This window comes from Dasypus novemcinctus, chromosome 6 (genome assembly GCF_030445035.2).
Source record: "Dasypus novemcinctus isolate mDasNov1 chromosome 6, mDasNov1.1.hap2, whole genome shotgun sequence".
Lineage (NCBI taxonomy): Eukaryota > Metazoa > Chordata > Mammalia > Cingulata > Dasypodidae > Dasypus > Dasypus novemcinctus.
The window spans coordinates 103,712,982-103,736,529 of NC_080678.1; the positions used below are offsets into that span (position 1 = coordinate 103,712,982).

The following is a 23,548-nucleotide window of genomic DNA, read 5'->3' on the forward strand; positions in this document are numbered from 1 at the left end:
CATTTCTGGTGCTTTTCATCAGCAGCCCTGTGGCAAACTAAGACAGTATTTAACAGAAACAAGGCGGGCAGAGAGCTGTCAAGGGAGGGACATTCTAGGGCCTGGGTAGAGAAACAGACGATCCAACAAAGTGAAATTACAAATGAAATAATTGTCAGAGAGTGCAAAGTGCTGTGACAACAAAAAACTGGGAAGGCATGGAAATTAGAGGTGAAGGGACATCTACTTAGGACGTGTGGACTGCCCTAACTTTTACAGGAACAAGTTCTCTTTTAGAGAAATTAGAATTTTTGCAGATGAATTGAGCGATGTCCGGGATTTGTGTCTGAGGGGGCTGCCTGCCGGGCCCTCTGCTTCCTGAGGCCACTCACCCTCGGCCACATGCCTGGCACCTCAGTGCCACCAAGTAATAGGCTGCTTCTTACATTTTCATGCAATTATTATGCCCTCAAGGGCACCTCCCACTCTCCGTACGAGATCTTGTGACCAGCACGCTCGTGTTACAGGAAAGAAAACAGGCTCAGGAGCCAAGGCCCTGGGGCCTGGGCCTCGGACTCTGGAACCCAGGCCTGGCCAGGGCTCCTCATCTCAGCTCAGGATGAGCCACCTTCCCTGCAGGGGTCAGTGGACCAGGCAGGGTGCAGGGCCCAGGCTGGCTGCCCATGCCCTCAGAGCCGCCTGCAGCCTCCGTCCTTGGCCCTGGGGAGGGCACCCTGAGAGGCGGAGCTCAGCCTTGCTCCAGGTGCCCGGGGTCTGTTTCCAGTCAGGGTGGGAGGGGGCCAGGCCCCCAGCCCCCCACTGGCCTGGCCCACCCCCTGCTTGCCCACGCTGCCTCTAACCCCAGTGCAGAGTGGGGCGAGGGCTGGGAAAGGTTGGCTGAGAGGCGACACAGCGTTGTGTGGGGTCCTTTCACTCCAATGAACCAAAGAGGATATTTACCCAAAATGCTGTTGTCAGTGAACTTGAATCTGCAAATAACTGAGCTTTTGTCCCTTGTGTTCTGAAAGCCACTTCCCCGAACCACCACTCGGTATTCGCCTGCAAGGACAACATGACATAGGCGTGTGAGGAAGAGTGCAGGGCTGAGTTCCTTCTAATCTTGCCACTCAAGGTGGGCTTTCCCGAAAACAGACATCCAAGGCTGCTCAGGTAAGGCTGCTGGCACTGTGGGAACCACCCCGTGCAGGTGCATCTTCCACTGGGAGGGGTTGGGCTGGCCCTGTGTCCTCAGGCTCCTTCCACCATCACCCAACCCCAGTGGCAAGTCAGGGACTTCTGACCCCGAAATCCCACGGGGCTCCCTAAAGCCACAGGATGCTGGCAGAGGGTGGAGTCACCCCTTGGGTACAGGTGAGAGCAGAGCTCGGCCCAGGCAGGCCTGAGGCCCCCAGGTTGCCTGAGCTGGGCCCCCAGGCCTGGAGCCATGGGCTTCTGTACACACAGGGGCTGTTCCTTCACCCTGTCCTCTTGGTGCCCAGGGCGGCAGGGAAGTCCCCAGGACCCTGCTCCTCAGAAGCCCTCGTGACAGGGGCAGTCCCGTCCTAGCTCTGGGTGCAGAGCCCTGAGTCAGCTACACCAGCCCCTGCCTCTCCCTGGCAACCAGGGACCACCCCCAGCCCACGCTGGGCTCAGCGTGCACATCCGTCCCTGTGTGAGAAGGGCTGACACGTAGGGGCCGTCCGGGGCCTCGCCCCTGGCAAACATTACAGCAGCCGCAGGGAGGGCAGGGGGTCCCCCGGCCATCGCTGTTCCACGCAGGTCTGTCTGCCTGAAACCCATTCCTCTGCACGGCACTGCCTCCTGACCCAGGCCCGCTAATTCCAGCCCCGAGCTTGAGGGGCTCCAGGGAAGTGAACCTGAGGGCCTTTTCCCCCTGAACCCTGGTGTGACCTTGACCCTGGAAGTTCTGATTCCTTCTGCCTCCCAGAGTTCTGCCCCTCTGTTCCACCCCTCCAGGGCAGAGGGTGCAAACACCGGCAGCAAAGGAAAGAGACTTGTGGGCTCCTGGGCCAAAGCTGGCCTGCTGATGTGTTTGGTAGGTATCGAAGTCTTCAAAATATGGGGGCCCACTTTTAGCAACCCAGACATTTAATCTTTTTTTTTAATAGCAAATTTTTAAAATTGTCCTTTTTTAAAAAAAATACATAGATCACAATCAATGTTATATTAAGAAATATAGGAGTTTCCCATATACCCCACTCCCCACCCTACCCTGACTCCTCCCATATCAACAACCTCTTTCATCATCATGGCACACTGCATTTGGTGAATACATTTTGGAGCACTGCTGCACTGCATGGTTAATAGTTGACATCGTAGTCCATACTCTCTCCCAGTCCATTCAGTGGGTTAATGCAGGATATATAATATCCAGCATCTGTCCCTGTGATATCATTCAGGACAACTCCAAGTCCCAAAAGTGCCCCCATATCGCACCTCTTCTTCCCTCTCCCTGCCCTCAGCAATTCCTGTGGCCACCGTCTCCACATCATGATACAGTTTCTTCCATTGCTAGAGTCACAATAGTTCTATAGTAGGGCACAAGTAAGTCCACTCTAATCCATATTTTATTCCTCCATCCTGTGGACCCTGGGATGGTGATTGGACATTTAATCTTATAATACAGATTTCTGAATTTTTTTAAGATGGGAAGGTCTGGCCTCAGTAGATTTGCATTCATACATTTTTACTATTTCCCAGGGAAGGACGCAGCACTCGCCTTAATGTGGATAGTCAGTCTTCATTGTCTTGGTCTGGCCCACACCACCCTACCCCTACCCATGGAAGTACTCTGTGGCATTGGCCCTGCCTTAGGAAGCTCCTGAGCCATGTGGGTGGCAAGGCCATGTCAGCCTGGTGGCTTGCGCTGAGAAGACCTGTATGCAGGCCCCAGGGATAAGTTGTGTGTCACTCAGCAGTGGCAGTCTTTCCCATCAAGGAAGGGAAGGCACACAGCTTCTTCTGGATCGATGCATCCTGGCTGCATCCCAGCCTCCTAACTCCTACCTTTCCTCAAGGGTCCCTTCACCCCAGTTGTTCACAGGTGCAATCCTTGCCCTGGAGGGAACATTGGGCCTATTTTCCCTGCATAGATCCTTTTTGAAGAGCTGACCCAGGCCAGACTGAGTAGGGATGTGCCCCAGTGTCATGGATGGGTCATTTCCCATTTACATCCTAGGAGTGTTTACTAAAGAGGTAATTTGCAAGGCAGAACCTGAATTTAATAAAGCATGAGTGATTGCAGTTAGCCAGAGAAGGGAAAGTCTAGCTGTCTGAATGCAAATAGATCAGGCTGTAGATGAGGCAAAGGGAGCTAGGTTGAGCCTTCCTGCCCCAAGAGAAATCATAAATGGGCAAACCTCTTACCAGGCCAAGGCCTGTACCTAGCACGTTCATCCAAAATACCATTCCCTACTGACTGAGCACCTCCTATGTGCTGGGCTTTTTGTAAACATTCTCCCTATACCTCCCAACAACACTGTACATCAGGCGTCACTATCTCAGTTTTTTTCAAAGGGAAACCAAGGCTAAGAGACAGTGGTGGCTTTCCAACTGACCAAGGGGGCAGCATAGATGCTCTAGAGTTCTGTTCCCCCACAGGATCTTCAAACAACTTGCAAAAACTGGCAAAACCATCTTCCTCAGAGTTTGGGAAAACAGGTAAACAGTTGTAGTAAATGGGAGTGCACCAAAAACAAGAAAAGGCAACTTAAAAACAGTAGGGGAGGGAAGCAGATTTGGCTCGATGGATAGAGCATCTGCCTACCACATGGGAGGTCCAGGGTTCAAATCCAGGACCTCCTGACCCATGTGGTGCACTGGCCTGCATGCAGTGCTGATGCATGCAGGGAGTGCCATGCCACACAGGAGTGTCCCCCACGTAGGGGAGCCCCACATGCAAGGAGTGTGGCCTGTAAGGAGAGTCACCCAGTGTGATAAATGTACAGACTGCCCAGGAATGGCACCACTGCACACAAGGAGAGCTGACACAGCAAGATGATGCAATAAAAAGAAACAGATTCCTGGTGCCACTGATAAGAATACAAGTGGACACAGAAGAACGCACACCAAATGGACATAGAGAGCAGACAAATGGGGTGGGGGGGGGGAGAGAAATAAATAAAAAATAAATCTTAAAAAAACAAATAAACAAAAAAAAAGAAGCACAATAGGGGAGTTCCAGGAAGATGGCATTGGAATAGGCAGGGAGGGCTCAACATTCTCATATAAATAGCCAAAACCATCTGAGAGACCTGCTTTGGGGGTCAGCAGACCAGGCAGTTCTGCCCAACTCTCAGGATGGTGAGCGACAGAGAGACAAAGAACCTGAAACAACAAATGTGAGCTAGTAAACCCGGACGGTGGCCAATAGAGCTCTCATTCCCCATGCTTGAGACATTAGGCCTGGATAAAACCCCTGGCACACTGCAGCCTACTGCAAGGGGGGCAGATGTTTTCCTCCCTGTCAGCTGGTACAAGGGATGAGGGAGGGTGAGGCAGAGGGCTGCTCTTCAGTGAATTCAGTCAGCAGATCCTGCTTTGAATCTTGATTCTGGCCAGACCAGAGACATGGAAAAGCAGAGATTGAAACATTTCTGAGGAAAGGTTTCAGCAATGAGTGCCATCTGCTGGCTGGCCAGGATATTGCAAGGAGAAAAACTGCTTTTAGGTCTCCTCCTTTATCCCATCCCTGGAGAAAATCTGCACCCTATTAATTGAGCCCCTGGCCTAAATTTTATAACTTAAGCTGGGCAATTTTAAAGACTTAGAATAAGTTGAACCAAAAAGCAAAAAAAGAGCTGTGAATAAAACACTAGGCAAGAGAAAGGAATTGACCACCAGAGTAAATTCAACAACATATTCAGATGCTTTGACATCAGCAAAAATTTACAAGCCATACTAGGAAAAAGGAAGAGATGAACAGGCCAAAGAAACAAAACAAATATTCTGAAGAGAAACAGTATTTAAGACAACTAATCAATAATAATCAGAAAGCCACTAAATCAACTCAAGAAATTGAAGGAAAATATCAATAAGAAGATAAAAAATAAAGATATTTTGAAAAAAGAAAATGACAGACCATATCTCTAATGAATATAGATGCAAAAATTCTCAACAGAACACCTGCAAACCAAAACCAAAAACACATTAAAAGAATTATACACCATGATCAAGTGGGTTTTATCCCAGGTATGCCAGTGTGGTTCAACACAGGAAAATCAATTAGTGTAATCAATCACATTAATAAATTGAAGAAGAAAAATCACATGATCCTCTTGATTGATGCAGAAAGCTTTTGACAAAATACAGCATCCCTTCTTGATAAGAACAATCCAAAAGATTGGAATAGAAGGAAGCTTTCTCAGTATGGTAAAGTGCAAATATGAAAAGCCTACAGCTGGCACTGTATTCAATGGCGAAAGACTGAAAACCTTTTGTGTAATTTATGTATCTTAAAAAAAAGATAATAAAAAAAATACAACTGCCTTAATAAAAAATTAAAAGACTGAAAACCTTCCCGCTGAGATTAGGAACAAGACAATGATGCCCACTGCCACCATTATTATTCAACATTGTGCTAGAAATTCTACCTAGAGTAATTAGGCTAGATAAAGAAATAAAGGCACCCAAATAGGAAAGGAAGAAGTAAAACTTTCACTATTAGCTGATGATATGATCCAATATTTAGAAATACCTGAAAAATCTACAACAAAGCTACTAGAACTAATAGACAAGTTCAGCAAAGTGGTGGGATACAACATTCACAAGCAAAAATCAATAACATTTCTATACACTACTGATGAGCAATCTGAGGAGGAAATCAGAAAAAAAATTCCATTTATAATAGTAACTAAAAGAACCAAATATTTAGGAATAAACTTAACCAAGGATATAAAGGACCCATGTTCAGAAAACCATAAAACATTGCTAAAAGAAACCAAAGAGATTTAAATAACAGGAAGAACACTCCATTTTCATGGACTGGAAGTGCAAATATCATTAAGATATCAATTCTACCCAGACTGATTTACAAATTCAATGCAATCCCAATAAAATTTCCAACAGCTTTTTTTTTTTTTTCAGAAATGGAAAAGGCAATAAGCAAATTTATTTGGAAAGGTAAGGGGTGCTGAATAGCCAAATATGTCTTAAAATATAATGAAGTTGGAGGATTCTCACTTCCTGACTTTAAAGCTTATTACTTAGCTACAGTGGTAAAAACAGCATGATACTGGCATAAAGACTGATAGATTGACCAAAGGAATTGAATTGAGAACTCAGAAATAGACCCTCTCTCCTATGGTCTAGTGATTTTTGACAGGTCTGTCAGGCCCTCCCACCTGCATCAAAATAGTTTATTCAACAAATGGTTTTGAGAGAACTGGATAGCCATATCCAAAAGAAAGAAAGAAGACACTTATCTCACACCTTATGCAAAAATTAACTCAAAATGGATCAAGGACCTAAATGTAAATGCAACAACTATGAAACTCCTAGAAGAAAATGTAGGAAAACATTTTCAAGACACTGTGATAGGTGGTAGTTTCTTAAACCTTACACCCAAAGCACAAGCAACAACAGGAAAAAGTAGAAAAATGGGACCTCCTCAAAATTAAACACTTGTACACCTCAAAAGACCTTGCCAAATGGGTGAAAAAGCAGTCACCTCAACGGGAAAAAATATTTCACAATCACATATCTGATAGGGGTTTAATATCCATGATATATTAATATAAAGAGATACTATAACTTAATCATAAAAAGACAAACTACCCAATTAAAAAATGGCAAAGGAGTTGAATAGATAATTGTCCAAAGAAGAAATAAAAATGGGGAAAATACATGAAAAAAAGGTCAATATCACTAGAGATTAGGGAAATGCCAATCAAAGCTACAGTGAGAGATACTGTTGCACACCTATTAGAACAACCCCTATTAAAAAGACAGAAAACTACAAGTGTTGGAGAGGATGTGGAGAGATAGAAACACTTATTCACTGTTGGTGGGAAATGTAGAATGGTATTGTTACTGTGGAGGACTGTTTGGCAGTTCTTATGGAAGTTGTATATAGGCTTGCCATGTGAACCAGTGATACTGCTACTAGGTATATACCCAGAAGAACTGAGAGAAGTGACACAAACAGCCATCTGCACACCAATGTTCGTAGTGGCATTATTCACAATTGCCAAAAGATGAAAACTATCCAGCTGTCCAGAAACCAAGGGATGGATAAACAAACTTTGATGTATACACATGATGGAATATTATGCAGTGGTAAGAGCATATAACAACAAAGATGAACCTGGAGGACATTATGTTGAGTGACGCAAGCAAGACACAAAAGAACAAATATTGTAGGATTGTGCTATTATGAACTAAATATATTGTGTAAACTCATGGAGTTAATTTGAATATAGGTCACCAGAAAAAGGAATGAGGGTAGAGAATGGAAAGCTATGGACTAACTTTTTCAGAATCGATGAACAGTTTTTTTTTTTGTAAATCTTTGTAAATGAATGGAAATTATGAGAGCACATCATGGTGTCTGTGATTAGCAGAGCTATTATATAGGTATGACAGTGTTTGAAAGGGAAAGTCTAAGGACATGTATATTTCCAGAAGGAAAGCTAAAAAATATACCATTGGGCTATATAACATAGTGAAACATGTGAAATATGAATATGGGTGATATTGCAGCTATATAACATTGCTTTTACAAAACATAAACACAAATAAACTCGAGAGAAACAGAATAGCAGCTATGTATGGCAGGGGAAGCATAGAGAGAGATTGAGAGGTGATGAGTTTTTATTTGTTTGTTTTTTGTTTATTGGAATAACAAAAAATGTTCTAATAATGATTGAAGTGATGAATGCACAATGTGATTATACCAAATACCATTGATTACACATTTTGGATGGATTTATGCTTTGTTAATAGGTTTCAATAAAATAATAAAAACAGTAGGAAAAGCTGCTGACATCCTCAATAACCCCTCCCCCCACCCACTTCCTGGCTCAGGTTGGAGATAGTCCGTGGTCTCAGTGTGGTTCTCTGTCTCAATTCTGGAAAGGAAATAATGACCTCTATTTGCATATTGGGGTACATGTATGTATATACCAACGTATCAGGTGGCAGCATGAAGAATTGAATCAGGACTCTTTTCTCTGGCTCACTGTCCAAGAACTTGCCCTGCATGCAGAAGCACACAGTGGACAACTAAGTTTAAGAAAAATTATTTTGTGTGATCTATGTATCTTTAAAAAAAAAAGAAGATAAAAAAAGAATAGTTAGGTTTGACTCATTCTGGATCTATAAAAGTCACTCCATTTGAAAGCATTCATCCTTTATGCTTCACTTTGCAATCCTCAGGGCTTAGAGCAATCTACATTGACCAATATACATCAAGCATGGCTATAACTTGTATAATCAAGTCAGTTGAGCTCTTGAACTAATAAGTCTTTTGGCTCTTCAACCTTCTTGGTATGACTTGTTAAGTTTACTTCTGGAATATGCTTTTTATATCATTGGAGCATTAAATATTCCCTTGATTGAAAGTAAACCTGGGGTGAAATATATAATTGATAAGAGAAAAAAAAATTTCCATTCAGTAGGCCAACTTTATGCCAATGCTTATAAAAAGACATGATACTTGAATCTACATGTGCATGTATGTCAAATAATTAAGAAAAATAAAGGATTATGTACACCTGAAAAAACAAACAAACAAACAAAAATCAAACCTCAGCAGCCTGGGGCAAAGGATTACCACCTTCAAGAAATAAATTAGAGTTCCCAGGACTGGAAAGATCATTTCATAGAGAAAAGAGGGGGAATTCCGATCCCTATAAATAGAGGCGTTCCTAAGGCCACAAGCACATGCCCAGTAAAAGATGCATGCTCAGAAAAGTCTGGAGAGACTCCACGCTTTTGCCCTGGGCTATTCTTCACGTTCATCATTCATCCTTAGGAGGACTGATTTCTAAAGGAGAGCACCAACCCACCCAGAGCTAATTTGCAAGGACTGTGAAAGGTGCATTTTGCATTTCTTTGTTTTTGCTAGCTCCTTACATTCAAGGTAATCTGTCATATCAGTAGCACTATACAAACTTGAGAGACAGCTCAGTGACTAAATTCTAGAGGCAACACGTTGAAATATTAAAATTTACAATGTGCAACAAAAGATTACAAGGCATACAAAGAAACAAGATAAAACATCAGAAAACACCAACAAAGAAGACCAGACTTAGAAGATACTAGAATAAGACATCAAAAATGGTCTTAAATATGATCAAAGAGTAAAGGAAAAGGGACCAAGAACTGAAGGATATCAAGAAAACAATATGCAAATGAGAGTTACAGTAAAGAGATAGAAATGATAAAATGGAGCCAAACAGAATATTGGATAGAAGTCAACAATAAGGGTGAAATAAAAATAAAAAAAATAAAAAAAACCCTAGAGGGTTTCAAAAGCAAGGAGTGGCTGGGTTGGGAATGGCACCCGGAGTGAGTTTCAGAAGCTAGCCCAAGAACCACAGGGCTGCCCGTGCCAGGACACAGCCAGTATCAGACAGGAGAGCAAATGCCCAGAGCCCACCTCAAGCACCCTCCAGGGCACACCCAACACACATGGCATGGGTGGGTCCCACGCATGGTGGATGCAGGGAGTAGACTCTAGAGCACAGGCTGCCTGGGGACCCAGGAGGCTCAGACACAGACAACATGTGACAAAATCCCACAGGAGCTGTTCCAGGGGAGGCAGTGAGCTGGGAGGGGCTGTGCCAGATGGTGTTTGCGGGCACACACATGTTTGCCTCTGTTGCCCCCCACTGGTCCACCTAGGGTGTGTGCAGCGCCCACAGGGGCTGTGAGCAACATGGGCCCCGTGGAGCACAGCTGGCCCCAGGCCTGGGGAGAGGAGCAGGCTGGTATCACCCTTGTGACACGCATCACAACCAGGACGGGTGATGGCAGAGCATGCCCATACACACACACACTCACACGTATACACAAAATACAAATATACAAGCGGGCACATGTGAACATGCACACAATCCACAGAACACATATGCACACATCGCCACATTATTGTACACGCAGGCACACAGAAACATGCAGAAATGCACATAAGCACTCACATGTGCACACCACGGGCACACATGTCCTTTCACCCACACACAGGCATTTCCACACACACACCTGTGACCACAGCGGTGACTCCTCAGCTCTTACCTCCCACGCAGGCAACAACAGGATCCAGAGACTTGAGCTCAATACAGCTCTTCTCCCCCAGCTAGAACACAGAGCAGGGTGGAGGGGCAGGCTGAGAGCGGCCCCTCCTCTAGCGCAGCCACTCACGCCCACCTTTCCTCGTGTCCAGCTCCCACAGCCGCTCAAGTCCACCCCTCCTCGTGTCCAGCTCCCACTCACCTTGTCAGTGATGCTCTGCAGGGCCTTGAAACCTCCGAGCACCCCAAACGCATGCTCCTTGGTGTCTGCAAACCCTTCCAGCTATGAGGAGGAGAGGTGGCAGGGACCCACAGCCAGGGGCCCGAGAGGGTTGTGGGGTCCACAGGCAACAGACTGCCCATTACCCTTGTACTAGATCCTCTCATCTGCAGCAGAACTCATGGGGGGGCCCGTCCACCCTCAGCTGGGGTGTGCCCAAGCCCACCGTTACCATCCTCTGCAGTGGACAGGGGTGGCCGTGAGTAATTGGAGGGGGTTAGGAAATCATCCCTGGGCTAGCCTGGGAAAGCAGCCTCTGACACCTTCCCCCACCCAGGCTCAAGAGCAGCCCCTGCATTCCAGTTCTGATTACCTGTGATTGCAAAAAGTCTTTTACACCCACAGCATAAACAGTCGCCCCCATATGCCGAGCCTTTCGAGCCTGAGAGAGAGAAGGTGTTAAGTACAATTCATCCAAAGATGTGGAGCAAAATGCACATGACTGTGGCTTGAACTCACTTCAACCTTAGTGTTTGCAAACACGGCTGGCTCTAGCGTCCCATCAGTGAAGGCTATGATCATGCTGGAAACCTTCTTACCTGAGGGACAAGGAAAAAGGGGCCAGATGGGAAAGGCACCTGGGTTGCACCCGGGGGCTGCAGGTGGCAGAACCTCAGGGTTGCCCATGTGGGACACAGCCCAGGGCCCCACACCAAGTCCTCGCAGGCAAGGTGTGGGCAGCTCACAGGGAGGCACATGTGCCAGCCACCCTACTCTGCATGCTTTGCAGCAGACCCCAGAGGGAGAAGGGCCTGAGCCCAGCACCCACCTGGTGCCCCAGGTGCCTGGCTGCCCCACCCACCCCCACCTGATGGTAACACCCGTGCTAGGAAGGGAAACCCGGTTCATACACCTGACAGGTGGAAGACTCCAGAACAGCAAAGAGAGCTGCAGGCTGACCTACCGTAATGGGTAGGCTGCAGGTTTGGGGCAAGGGGACAGTGAACCATCAGGCCTGGGGGTTCCCGCCAGTGTCCTAGGGCCCTGGGGCCAAGGCCTTTGACGGGGGACCATGTGCCCAGCTAAGGGCTCTGCAAACCCCAGTGCATCCTGCTTATGAAGCCTGTGAAGCAGGCTAGTAAGATAAGGAATATCTGGAACCTGGCAGAGTCCACATCAATAGCCCCCAAGATGGCTGCTGGAGGACCCTCCCCAAGATTCTGCCTTTCAGAACAAAGACTTCTTCTGGAAGCCAGGAGAAAGCCAGGATGTTCCCCAAGGACTTTATCATCCGGCCCTCGCAGGGAATTTATGGGTGGGGTAATCAATCAAAAGAGCAAACAGCTGGGACCCCTCCCCTGCCATTAGCAAAGGGGCAGAATAATTAATAGTTCAAAAAGTCAGGTGGGGGGCCTGAGGTGCTCTCACTCTCCACTCTGTTGCCTCTGGACCCGTTCCTGCCCTCTGTGCACCGCTCTCACCGTTTGTCCTCTGCCACGTGGCCACACAAGTAAACGTGGGCATTTATAATCAATAATGGGGAAGTGTAGCTTGTAAATTAGCTCTCTTTATCACTTTTCAGCCCCTTCCTCTATACCCGGGCCCCCTAATCTGTTATTTTCTCCTATTTCTCTTCCCTCCCTACCTGAATAAATTACTAGCCTAACTCACCCGACATGCTCTTGAAATTTATTTCTGCAGCATAGTCAAAGAACCTAGATAAAATCCATTAACATATTTGGCAGAGCCAGTCCTAGAGTTTATTGGTGAGTGAAGCTACAGCCTACAGCTTGCTTAATGCCTTCCTTGGGCTCCCCATTTTAAATGGGTTTGCCTACGAGCCCCCACAGGACATAATCCTTGGAGGGAAGAGACTGGGGCTCTGTCACTGCCACGCACCCAGCCTTGTGCCACCTGACCCCAGCCAGGACGGCTGTGTCATAGGGCAGTGGCTTAAATCATGGCCCTGCCAAGACGGAGGTTCTGGCAGAGCACTGGGTCCTGCAAAGCTTCTTTTTCAAGCCCTTTTAACAGCCAGAGTCTTTGTCCTCAGGCCTGCCTGCCTTTGCCTTCTCCTGCCCTGTCCCCTAGGAGGTGCATGGCAGTGGCGGAGCAGGGGGCTTGCCCCTCCCAGTGCATCCACAACTTTGCCAACGGCATTCCTATCTGGCCACACCCAGTTACCTGGGGCATGAAGTGGGAAGGCAGTGGGCTGAGCCAAGATGGGCTGAGCCAAGACAGATGCTTTTCCCTTCCCTGGGGGCCACAGGCCAGGATACCCCTGATCTAACCTTTACCCCATGTTTTACCTTTCTACTTCTTGCTAATGAATTTCTCTTTACAGGTTTGTGTTAGAATGCTTTGGAATGTTTTAAAAACAGTAAAAATGGAAAGTGCCTTTGTCTAGCCAGGAAGCTATTGCCCCAGGGCCCCAAAGCCTGTTAGCTAGAGCAATTGATCATCAATCACTTAATGGCCTTTTGATGGCTGGTTTAACTGGGAAACTATCAGACAGTAAAGTCATAGAACTAGGACAGCCTTGAGCTTCTGAAAGGAGAGGAGGAGGAAGCTCTCTTGGGCTTGGAGGGCATCTGATCTATTTGATCTGTCTTCCAAGTCCAGGTGGCCCCGGAAATGTCTGGCATCAGAGCCCCTGATTCCCCGGGTGGTGGGAAGTAACTCTGCATGTCCCCCAAGACTTTTGAAGGCTTGGGTATGTCGAGTGCAGTGGGTCTTGGGCCCTGGAAAGTCGGGGTGCTGAGAACCAGAGCAGGAAACTGAAGGGCCCCCATTCCTTGGGCCCATCCATTCAGAGAGCAGTCAAATATCCCCTGAGACAGATATCTCAGGTGCTTTGATTTGGGGCTGCTGTTCAGTCTCCCACCAACTCGGCTTGGGTGCATTGATTTGATATCTGGAATAAAATATCACCCAGGACCTAGGTCGCCCACAAGGATGCTTGTAGGCCAGGCAGGCTCTGAAAATTGAAATTCTCGAGACACTGAGACAGAGCTTCAGCTCCAAATTATGTGGAGTGGTGAACATTTTAGTCAGACTAGGACTCTGGGATGCCAGAACCGTCGACTAAAAGGTGCTTCTTCATTCTTCCTAGAATAATGGGTGCAGCTGCTAGCATACCAGCAGACTCCCCAGTGGGGGGTATTCTCGAGAACTGGACAACCCTACCAACTGAAGGGTGGAAGGAAAAACTGATCTTCTTTTGCTACACTGCGTGGCCACAGTATAGCCTGGAAGGTGGCCAAACTTGGCCTGTAAATGGTGCCCTATATTATGACCATATTTTGCAGACAGACCTCCTGTGTGAGAAGGAAAGAAAGCAGTCAGAGGTTTCATATGTTCAGCTTTTTACGGCTCTATATCAGGACACAAGGTTAAGTGGATCTTGTAAGTTATGTTATGCTCAGAAAGTGAAACCACTCCCTGAAAAGGAGGGTGAGTATCTTACATGATCCCCTCCTCAGTTTCCCCCTCCAGCCCCTGCTTCCATGCCTCATGTGCCTATAGCTACCCCAGTGGGAGTCACTAGAAGTGGAGCATCTTTCCACCTTAATAGGGGATGCAAAAATGTCCTCTACACAATAAGGGAAGCAGAAACAATTAGAGTCCATACTCCCTTCTCTATGACAGATTTAACTCAGTGTAAGGAACAGTTGGGGTGATTTTCAGAAGACCCAGATGAGTTTACCAAGGAATTCCAGAAGTTAACCCTAAATTTTGAGCTGGCGTGAGGAGACACACATGTCATCCTAGTCTTGTGCTATGTCCCTGCAAAAAACTGCTGAATTTGGGAAGCAGCCCAGGGGCATGCCGATGGGAAGGCTGCCCAGCAGCCCCAGCAATAAGCTATAGGGGTTGTGGCAGTTCCAGAGGCTGATCCTACCTGGAACTACCAAAGAAGGCAAGCAGACATAAGAAAGAGAGACCATGCAATAGCATGCCTACTAGAGGGAATGAAAAAGTACATTGTCAAGTCTGTTAATTATAATAAGCTGCAGGAAATAACCCAGATGGAAAAGGAAAATTCTGCCCTGATTCAAGGGAGACTACTAGAAGCTAGGAGAAAGTATACCCAAGTTAATACAGACTCACTGGAGGGACAGGTTGTATTGGAAACCTATTTTATCGGCTAGGCAACTCCAGATATGAAAAGGAAACTCCAAAAGCTAGCTCTAGGTCCTGGGACCTAAATGAATTCTCTTTTAAAAGTAGCGTTTTCCATCTTTGACAACTGTGACCAGACTTTTGAGGAATTGAGGGCAAAGAGGGACAGGCAGGAGGCTCAGCTACTTGCAGTTACCATAAAGAGCAGCCGACCATCCCAGGGTCACCCCAGCTCAGGCTCCAGACTGTTGGGACCCTGCTTCAATTGTGGAAGACACTGGAAGAAAAGCTGCCCTGAACTACGTAAGGAGCCCCCAGTCCCTGCCCCAGTCTGGGAAAACAGGCATTGGGCTCAGGAGAGCACCGAATCCTGAAGGGGAGGTGGCGCCCAGCCCGGGGCCTAGTGGCACCAGCCCCCCTCCCCACATGGAGGACTGAGGGGGCCCAGGGCAAAGAGCAGCTCCTTGGATGACTCTATGGAACGTCGAACTAGAGGAGCCCCAGGTGACCTTCGACATGGCAGGAAAAGAAATTAATTTTTTAATTGATACAGGAGCCACCTATTCAGTTCTGACTTGTTACTCCAAACCTCCCTCCCCCAGAACCTATGCAGTAGCGGGTGTTGACAGTAAAACTAAAATGAGATCTTTCACTGAGCCTCTTCTCTGCCAAATAGGAAACCTAATCATAAGCCATCAATTTTTAATTGTCCCTAAATGTCCCAACCCCTTACCGGGGCAGGATTTGCTTTGTACCCTGGGACCCTGCATTCAACTAGGAGGGATCAATGGAACCTCTAAGGTGCCTACAGCCCAGGGCTCAAAGGAAGAATGTGGAACTGTGTTTAGCCAGGGTTCCCTCATCAAAATCAGGTGTCTCATCAGCAGTTATTCCCCAGGCAATCAAGAGTAAATTCTATTGTCTGGGAAACTGGGATACCCAGAAGGGTTCTTCCAGTTCCCCTAGTTTCCATTTCTTATGATACTAACCAGCCATACCCTCATAGAAAGCAGTACCCCCTCAAGGAGGAGGCTGTTAAAGGCCTCCAGCCCACGGTTAAATTGTTCTTGGGGAATGGCCTAGTAATTCCCTGCCAATCTCCCAGCAACATGCTGATTCTTCCTGTGAAAAAGCCGAACAGTCAATAGCTTTGTAATACCCATTCATCCAGTTGTACCCAACCATTACACTCTACTAAATCAGGTCCCGGAAACTGCAACTGGTGTACAGTAGCCCAGCCGCTGTACAGTGCTATTTAAACCAAAACTAGACAAGGCTAGTCTTGGTTTATCTAGACTTGAAAGATGCCTTTTTCTGCATTCCTCTCCCCCTGGACTCTCAATTTCTTTCTGCCTTTGAATGGCAGGAGTCCAACTCTAGGCCCCCAGGCCAGCTTACATGGCCTGTGTTGCCTCAAGGGTTCCAAGACAGCCCCCATATTTTTGAGAATGCTTAGCTCAGGACCTAGCTGATCTCCACTGGCTGCAGTGTCCTTTTACAATACATGGATGACCTATTGCTTTGCAGTCCAATGAAGGAAGTTTCTGATGTCAACACCTTTTCAGTCCTTCATTTCCTAGCTGATAGAGGCTATAGGAGGTCAGCATCCAAGGCACACATCTCTCAGCAGAAAGTCTCCTATTTAGATTCCTCCTTGCCCCAGGGGAAAGGTCTCTCTCCCCAGAAAGAGTTCAAGCCATCACTAGTACTTCCCCACCTCAAGCAAAGAAACAGCTGAGGACTTTCCTAGAATGGCTCTCTACTGTAGACTGGGGACACCTAAGTTTGGGGAGATAGCCCAGCCACTCACAGTGCTATTACAGAGGCTGATAACCAACACTGAGAGTGGGGAACAAGCCAGGAAGCTGCCTTCCGTGTCCTAACACAAGCCTTAATTGGCCCTCCAGCCCTAGAATTCCTAACCTAAGGAAGCCTTTCTTTCTATACATAACTGAGAAGGGGATGGGTCTAGGAGTGTTAGTCCAGAAACTGGGTGAAATTTCTCCACCAGTAGTTTATTTCTCCAAACTGCTGGACAGTACAGCACAGGGATGGCCACCTTGTCTAAGAGCAATGGGGGCAACAGCCCTTTTAATTAAGAAAGCCACCGAACTAACTTAGGGATAACCTCTCACAGTCTTCACCCCACACCAGGTGAAGGACATGTTTGAGACCCGGAGCCACAAGTGGCTTACAGGTACTTGGTTAATTAAATACCAGGCTCGATTACTAGAGACCCCTAAGGTGCAGATAAGAACAGATCAGACTCTCAACCCAGCCACCCTACTACCAGTAGACGGCCAAAGTCAGATCCTGAGGGGCCCCTTCTCCACTCCTGCCTTGAAACTCTTAACCAAAACTACGCAAGCAGGCCAGATTTAAAAGATGTGCCTCTTGTGAACTCAGACATTGAATGGTTCACAGATGGAAGCAGTTTTATTAAAGAAGGAATTAAAAGGGCAGGCTATGCAGCGGTTTCTCAATTTGAAACCATAGAAGCCAAATCTCTCCCCCCTGGAAATTTAGCCCAGAAAGTAGAGTTGATTGCCCTTACCCAAAGTTTAAAGCTAATAGCTGGGAAACAGGCTAATATTTACAGACTCTAAGTATGCTTTCCTTGTCCTTCATGCTCACTCTACTATATGGTGAGAATGAAGCTGCTTACAAACAGTGGATCACCTATTAAGCACAGGCAAGAAATCCTAGACTTATTGGAAGCCATAGTGTTACCTCAAGAAATAACAGTAATGCACTGTCCAGGGCAGCTAGCCTGGGCTTCACCCTGGAGGCTGATGGGTGGCTTGGTAAGGATACTCAAGTCTACCTGCCAGGAGCAGTGCAGTGGAAAGTCCTTCATGGACTTCACCAAGCCACTCGTCTGGGGAGGGAAGCCCTAACCAGCTTAGCCAAACAGGTTTTCGAAGGACAGGGCCTGGTGAAGACAGTCAAAGAAGTTACCGGGAGTTGCTCCCTGTGTGCAGTTAATAACTCAGACAATGGGAGGCTTCACCATCCTCCCCCCTTAAACCTCCCTGTCCAGGTGCAGGGATCATACCCTGGAGAGGACTGGCAGATAGACTTCTCCCACATGCCATCTTGCAGGGCTTAAGTACCTCTTAGTAGTGGTAGATATTTTTACTGGGTGGGTGGAAGCTTTTCCCACTAGAAGAGAAACAGCAAATGAGGTGCCTAAAGCTCTCATAAGGAAATAGTTCCAGGTTTGGATTTCCTAAGTCCCTCCAAAGTGATAATGGGCTTTACTAGTAAACTAACCCAAAGCCTATCAGCTGTCCTCAGAATTAAATATCATCTCCGTGGCTCCTGGAGGCCCCAATACTCAGGGAAGGCAGAGAGATTTAACTGCACCTTAAAACAGATTCTAGCTAAACTCTGCCAGGAAACGGCATCCCCTTGGGTCACCAGTCTGCCCATGGCCTTCCTAAGGCTATGTTTAGCTCCCAAAGACCCACTTCAGCTTAGCCCCTCTGAGATGGTCTATGGGCAGCCTTTCCTTATCCAGGACCTGGTACTAGATCCAGAAATTCAAGAGCTCACAAAATATTTTATCAACCTAGGGAAAAATCAAAAGTCATCCAGGAGCTTGGAAACAAAATTCTTCCTACCCATGAATTATCTTTACCCAAAGTAAACCTGGAGACCAGGTTCTGATCAAAACCTGGCAAGAAAACAGGCCTCACTCTCAATTAAAGCCTAACTGGAGAGGACCTTAGCTTGTGGTTTTAATCACTCCCACCGCTGTTAAAGTTAAAGGCATTGCCAGCTGGGTACACTTATCCCGAGTGAAGCCAGGGGTCCAAGGACGTACTGACTCACCAGAAGCACCTGATGGGTCATACGAGTGCCAGCCATTGGATGGCCTAAAATACCTCTTCAAGAGACAAAGCTAAGTATCATCTGGGTCTTTAACCCATCACCTTAAGAAAACCCTTGTCTGTTTTCATTTGAAAAAGGCAATGTCTCTTCTCATCTCCCTCTTGGCTGCTTTAGGCATAACCACCTCCATTGAAAACTGGGGTTGGCAATCTATACCAAACCCCATTATCTGTTTTAGTTACTCCCTAGAGCTACCTAACATCATAAATGAAACCAGCTTTGCCTTAGAAGCTCCAAAACAGCAAGCAGACTCTTGCTGCTGTGGTGATGCAAAATCGCAGGGCACTTGACATGCTAACTACAGCACGGGAATAGTATGTCCTTTCCTTAAGGAAGAAAGTCATCTCTATGTTAATTACTCTAAAACAGTCCTAAACAGTATTCAAAACCTGCAAAATAAAACCCACTGCTGTCAGAGAAGTGCAGCCTTTACAGACACCTGGCCTTTTCTACTTCTGTGGTCCAGTGTTCTCTCAGTGAGATCATATATTCTAAAAATTCTAATTAAGTTTATTTCTTCCAGAATCAATATCTTGTTAGCCATATGAGGATTTCATCCAGCTTCATACAGGATGCCAGATCCATCTTCCTCCAACTGAGATAGAAGAGCAAGGGAGTTTTACACTTGTCAGGTAGAGCCTACTGCCCCTAACCAGTAGAATGTAGCTACAGAAAAATGATCATCTCCCTTCAGCACCCCTTTAAGATTGACAGTATAAACTCACTGAAGGGGGTATGAAGCAGGCTCGTAAGATAGGGAATCAATAGATGGGTCTGGAACCTGGCAAGAAGCCCACGTGGACATCAGTAACCCCCAAGACGGCTGCTGGAGGACCCTCCCCAAGATTCTGCCTTTCAGAACAAAGACTTCTTCTGGAAGCCAGGAGAAGCCCCGGATATTCTCCAAGGACTTTGTCATTGGGCGCTCACAGGGGAATTGATTAGTGAGGTAATCAGTCAAAAGAGCAAACAGCTGGAACCCCTCCCCTGCCATTAGCAAAGGGGCAGAATAATTAATAGTTCAAAAAGCCAGGCATGGGGCCTGAATGCATGTTCTCACTCTCTACTCTCCTCTTGGCCCTGGACCTGTTCCTGCCCTCTGGGCACTGATCTCACCATTTTCCCTCTGCCATGTGGCCACACAAGTAAACCTGGGCATTTATAATCTATAATGGGGAAGTGTAGCTTGTAAATTAGCTCTCTTTATCACTTTTCAGCCCCTTCCTCTCTACCTGGAACCCCTAATCTGTTATTTTTCTCCCACTTCTCCTTCCTCCCTACCTGAATAAATTACTAGCCTAACTCCCCTGACATGTTCTTGAAATTTGTTTCTGCAGCATAGTCAAAGAACCTAAATAAAATCCAGTAACACCTGGAAGGACGTCAGTCCTGGTCTGAGGACAGCACCCAGCACCATCAGGGAGGGAGGCACAGGGTGGAAGGAAGAAGAGCCGAAAGCCACAGTGCAGCTCAGAGGCCACAGTGGGCAGCAAAGGGTGGCAATCGAGAAGACGTTCTGTAAACCAAACCCTACGTCTGTGCGGGAACATTGGCTGCTTCCTTTTCTTTTCCCAAATGCAGGTCAGAGAGGGAAGTGGCCTCACCTGGACGCACCTGCAGCCTCTCAAGACCAAAGGTGCAAGCAGGCACTTTAGTTCTCATAAAGGCAAAATGGGTATTAACTTAGCCTCCTTGTCCAGAGGAGGAATCTGTAACTCGGAGACCGTGAGGAACTTCCTCCAGCTCAGAGCTAGAACGTGGGGGAGGGATCGGGACCTGGAATGCGCTGATGCCCAAGCCTGGCCTTGCCCTTGACCCCTGAGACCATGAAGGGCAGGAGGGGGCTTACCTCCAGCGGTGGCTTTTGCAATTTGGTCATTTGCCTGCAATAAATGAAGGAACATTGGGAGAGAGGCATTAGATGATCCAAGGAATAGTCCGAAAACTTAATCAATCTGGAAAAATTCTCTGAGCTCTAGCAGTCTGTACCATTTCAAATCCTTTATCCATGTACATAGCTCCTACAGGTACTACAGCTTTAAGTTCCTTAAGACCTTCCTGGATTTTTTTCCTGAAACAAAACAGAAAAGGCAGTGGAGGTGGGCGTGGCCTCCCACAGTCGCTCTGCGTGGACGTGCAAGGACACGGTGCATCTCACGCAGACAGGGCCCTGCTGTCCCCATGGGCTCAGCCTGGCTTGCTCGGAGCTTGTCCCTGGCCCACGGCCCCCAGTCCCAGGGGGTCTTGCCTTTGACCGTCCCTGCACGTGCAGCTGCAAGTCAGCCTCATGAGGGACTGGTGTTTTCACCAACTCCTGTGGGACCCCGGCAGGCGGCCCATGGGAGGTTTAGTTTGGGAAAGCTCATCCTGCTTCTAGGCCGCCCTCCCCCTCCCATTCCGCAACCCCCTGGGGGGCTCAGCCCCAGGAGCTGCCTGTGTAGGCGCTAGAGGAAGTAGCCAACAGGCCAGAGAGGGTTCCTGGGCTGCTGGGGGAGAGAGGCTGAAAGCTGGGAGGAGCGTGGGCTGTGGTGGGGGGGCAGTGGGGGCGGCCTCACAGGCCCACCCAGTCTAGGAGGTGGGGCTGGGACCCCTGGAGGCTGGTGTGCAGGCTCCGCCTCTCTAGGCAAGCCCCTCCTCCTGCAGGTGCCTCTTCCCCTAGGACCCCCTCCCCCTCCCCATCTCACTGTCCTGACAGGCTAGCGGGGGCTGCTCAGCCCCTGTGCTCTGGCCTCTGCCCCCACAGCAGATCCTCCAGGACCCTGCACCTGCTGCCCGTGGCCACACGCTCCCCACACCCCCCAAAGGGGTCGGGCTCCCTCTGCTCCCAGGCCCAGGGACCCTTCAGGCCCCACCCCACCCCTCTGCCCCACCCCTCCTCAGTCCTGTGGGAGCATCAGTCCAGGCTGCCCCAGCTCTGCTGCAGGCCACACGCCCCCAGGGCTGCTGCTTGAGGACTCAGGGCTCCCGGGATGTGTCCCCCCTGCAAGCTCACATCTCCTGCACTCCCCAGCCCCCCATTCCTGTTATACACACACAACCCCTCTCCCCAGAGAGGCAGTGCCAGCCTCCCAGCACGGCTCTCTGCACGCCACCCCCAGGCCCACATGACCCCCAGTCTTTTGGCTCCCCACTCAGCCCAGCTGGGGCTCCAGGCACTGGCATCCCCAAGGGCCCTGAGCCCTGCAGCCCACCAGGTGCCCCGCCAGCCCCACTCCTCCTGCCTCTGCCTGGAGAAGGCAAGGTGCCACTTACCTGTCTGCTGTGAGCGGCAAGAGGGTAGTGCCATGATCGGAGTACAAGATGAAGGATATCCTCAGCTTTGGGCTGTGAGGAAGTGCCCACTCGTGAGAGGTGGCTCACAGCTGGAAGCTGCACACCCAGGCAGCCAGGCCAGGCCCCCAGCCAGCCACCCCCTCCCCACTGCGTCTCACGTCTGGGCCCACTCCCCACCAGGCAGTGCCCACAGCTTCATTCAGTGAAGGACTTGGAGGCTTCACGCAAGAGCAGGTGCCAGGATGGCATTCTGCCCACCCCTAGAGCCCAACACCCCAGAAGATGCATGCGCACAACTGCACACACCTGTGCACACCTGCACACACCTGCACACACCTGCACACACTTGAAAGTGACATCAAGACCTGCACTCACGTCCCTAAGGCGTCTCCCTTCTACTGTGATATTCTTGCAGCTCTGTCCCTCCTTCCCCTCCCCCATCTCCCCTCCTCCCTCCTCCACCAATTAGCCCCTCTGGGGAGCTGGTGACCACCTCCCTGTCCTGGCCGTGGATGGACTTTACTGAGCTCCCCCCCCTTGGCACCACCCCTTGGCCACCACAGGGGACATCCACTGGCATCTGCATCTGTCCATCTGTCCTCTGCTCTGGTTCAGAGCCCTGGGCTCGGGGCTCCCACCCGAGGGATGTGCAGGCCCCTGGAGGCTCCAAGGGATGTGTGCTCTGCCTGGCCGGGGCCAAGCTCCCACAGCCCAAGGGGCCCGCAGCTCGGAGAAGCCGTACTTCTGGAACTTTTTCACTAAATCTTCCACCCAGTAGTAAATGTCCAGCCAGTTGTTGTTCACACTGCCCGACCTGAAAACAAAAAGGCAAGGTCAGGGGACGAGGTACACTGGTTTGGCAAGCAGAGTGTCTATGTGTCCCCCAATTCCAGCAGCTTCTCTAACACTCTCTTCCCTCCCTGGCACAGCCTTGGAGAGCAGCGGCCCTCAGGCACCAAGGCGCATCTGGTGAGCAGGGCAGGGGGTGACCCCTGGTCCATTTGTCCAGGTCAGTGGAGCTTCTTGGACCTGGGCCTTCCCCAAGTCAGTCCCAGGCCAAAGGAGGGGTGGACCCTAGGTGGGGCCGAGAGGCCCAGGAATGGGGGCGATGGATTGGCCAGCAAAGCCCCAGTGGATTCTGAAGGTCCTCCTCTCCTGGGTCCACCCCTACTTGGCAATGGCCATTCCCAGTGTCTGCTTTTTTGCATCAGTCCCATCCAAAGTCCCTTGGAGGACACAGCCCAGCTCAGCAGGTCACGGCACGGTTGATGCAGACGTGCTGCCCTGGACACTCGCATTCTTGGGTTTCAGACTCTCCCCGACCTCCCCCTTACAGAAGACATTCACTCTGGAACCCTTGTTGCAGAAGGGAGGGGGGCAGATTGGACCTTCTTCTCTCCCTTCTTTCTTAGCCACCTGCACAGTGCAGGCACTCCTGGCACGGAAGTTCTCCAGCTGTCAATGCCAGGGGGTGAGCAGGAGGAGACCCAGACAACTGCCTTGCTGCCTCAGGTGCTGCCCAGCAGGGAAAGCCACAGGCCACTCCTGCCCCCACTTTCAGACTCTTTCTCCCACTGAGCAAATGGAGAAGCTTCTCCAGGTTATATTCACTGCCTGGAAGGAGAGTGAGGAGGTTGAAGGAAGTTTTTGGCCAGGTAGGAAGCTGCTCACATCTGTGTTTCTATTCAGGGTTCAAGGTCTTTGCAAGCCCACAGATCTGTCGACCTGCATAGTGCCATGGAGATGGGGTGGTCCCAGGCTTCCTGTGCCCTTCTGGGCTCTCTCTTTGGATCTGTGACTGCTCAAGTCT

The 23,548-nt window shown here is 48.7% G+C and overlaps 1 protein-coding gene across 1 annotated transcript; it reads right to left on the reverse strand.

Annotated features, from left to right (window-relative positions):
- Positions 1 to 727: 727 nt before the first annotated feature.
- On the reverse strand, positions 728 to 22,563 carry LOC131278907 (anthrax toxin receptor 1-like). The gene is made up of 10 exons (XM_058299547.2): positions 22,481 to 22,563; positions 21,718 to 21,789; positions 20,455 to 20,536; positions 20,315 to 20,348; positions 10,969 to 11,048; positions 10,823 to 10,891; positions 10,432 to 10,512; positions 10,234 to 10,294; positions 940 to 1,038; positions 728 to 753 (listed from the first exon to the last, which is right to left on the reverse strand). Exons 3-10 carry the CDS (start codon positions 20,479 to 20,481, stop codon positions 728 to 730), a joined length of 477 nt encoding a protein of 158 aa, XP_058155530.1. The 5' UTR covers positions 20,482 to 20,536; positions 21,718 to 21,789; positions 22,481 to 22,563.
- Positions 22,564 to 23,548: the final 985 nt, after the last annotated feature.

What these genes read in the sequence shown, in the direction of transcription:
- LOC131278907 (XM_058299547.2), bottom strand. Translation starts at nt 20,481, where the DNA reads ATGTACATGGATAAAGGATTTGAAATG. An exon ending in TTGCAAACACTAAGGTTGAA is followed by an intron (nt 10,892 to 10,968) that starts GTGAGTTCAAGC and finishes TCTCTCTCTCAG; the next exon opens with GCTCGAAAGGCTCGGCATAT. An exon ending in AAGACTTTTTGCAATCACAG is followed by an intron (nt 10,513 to 10,822) that starts GTAATCAGAACT and finishes TCCTCCTCATAG; the next exon opens with CTGGAAGGGTTTGCAGACAC.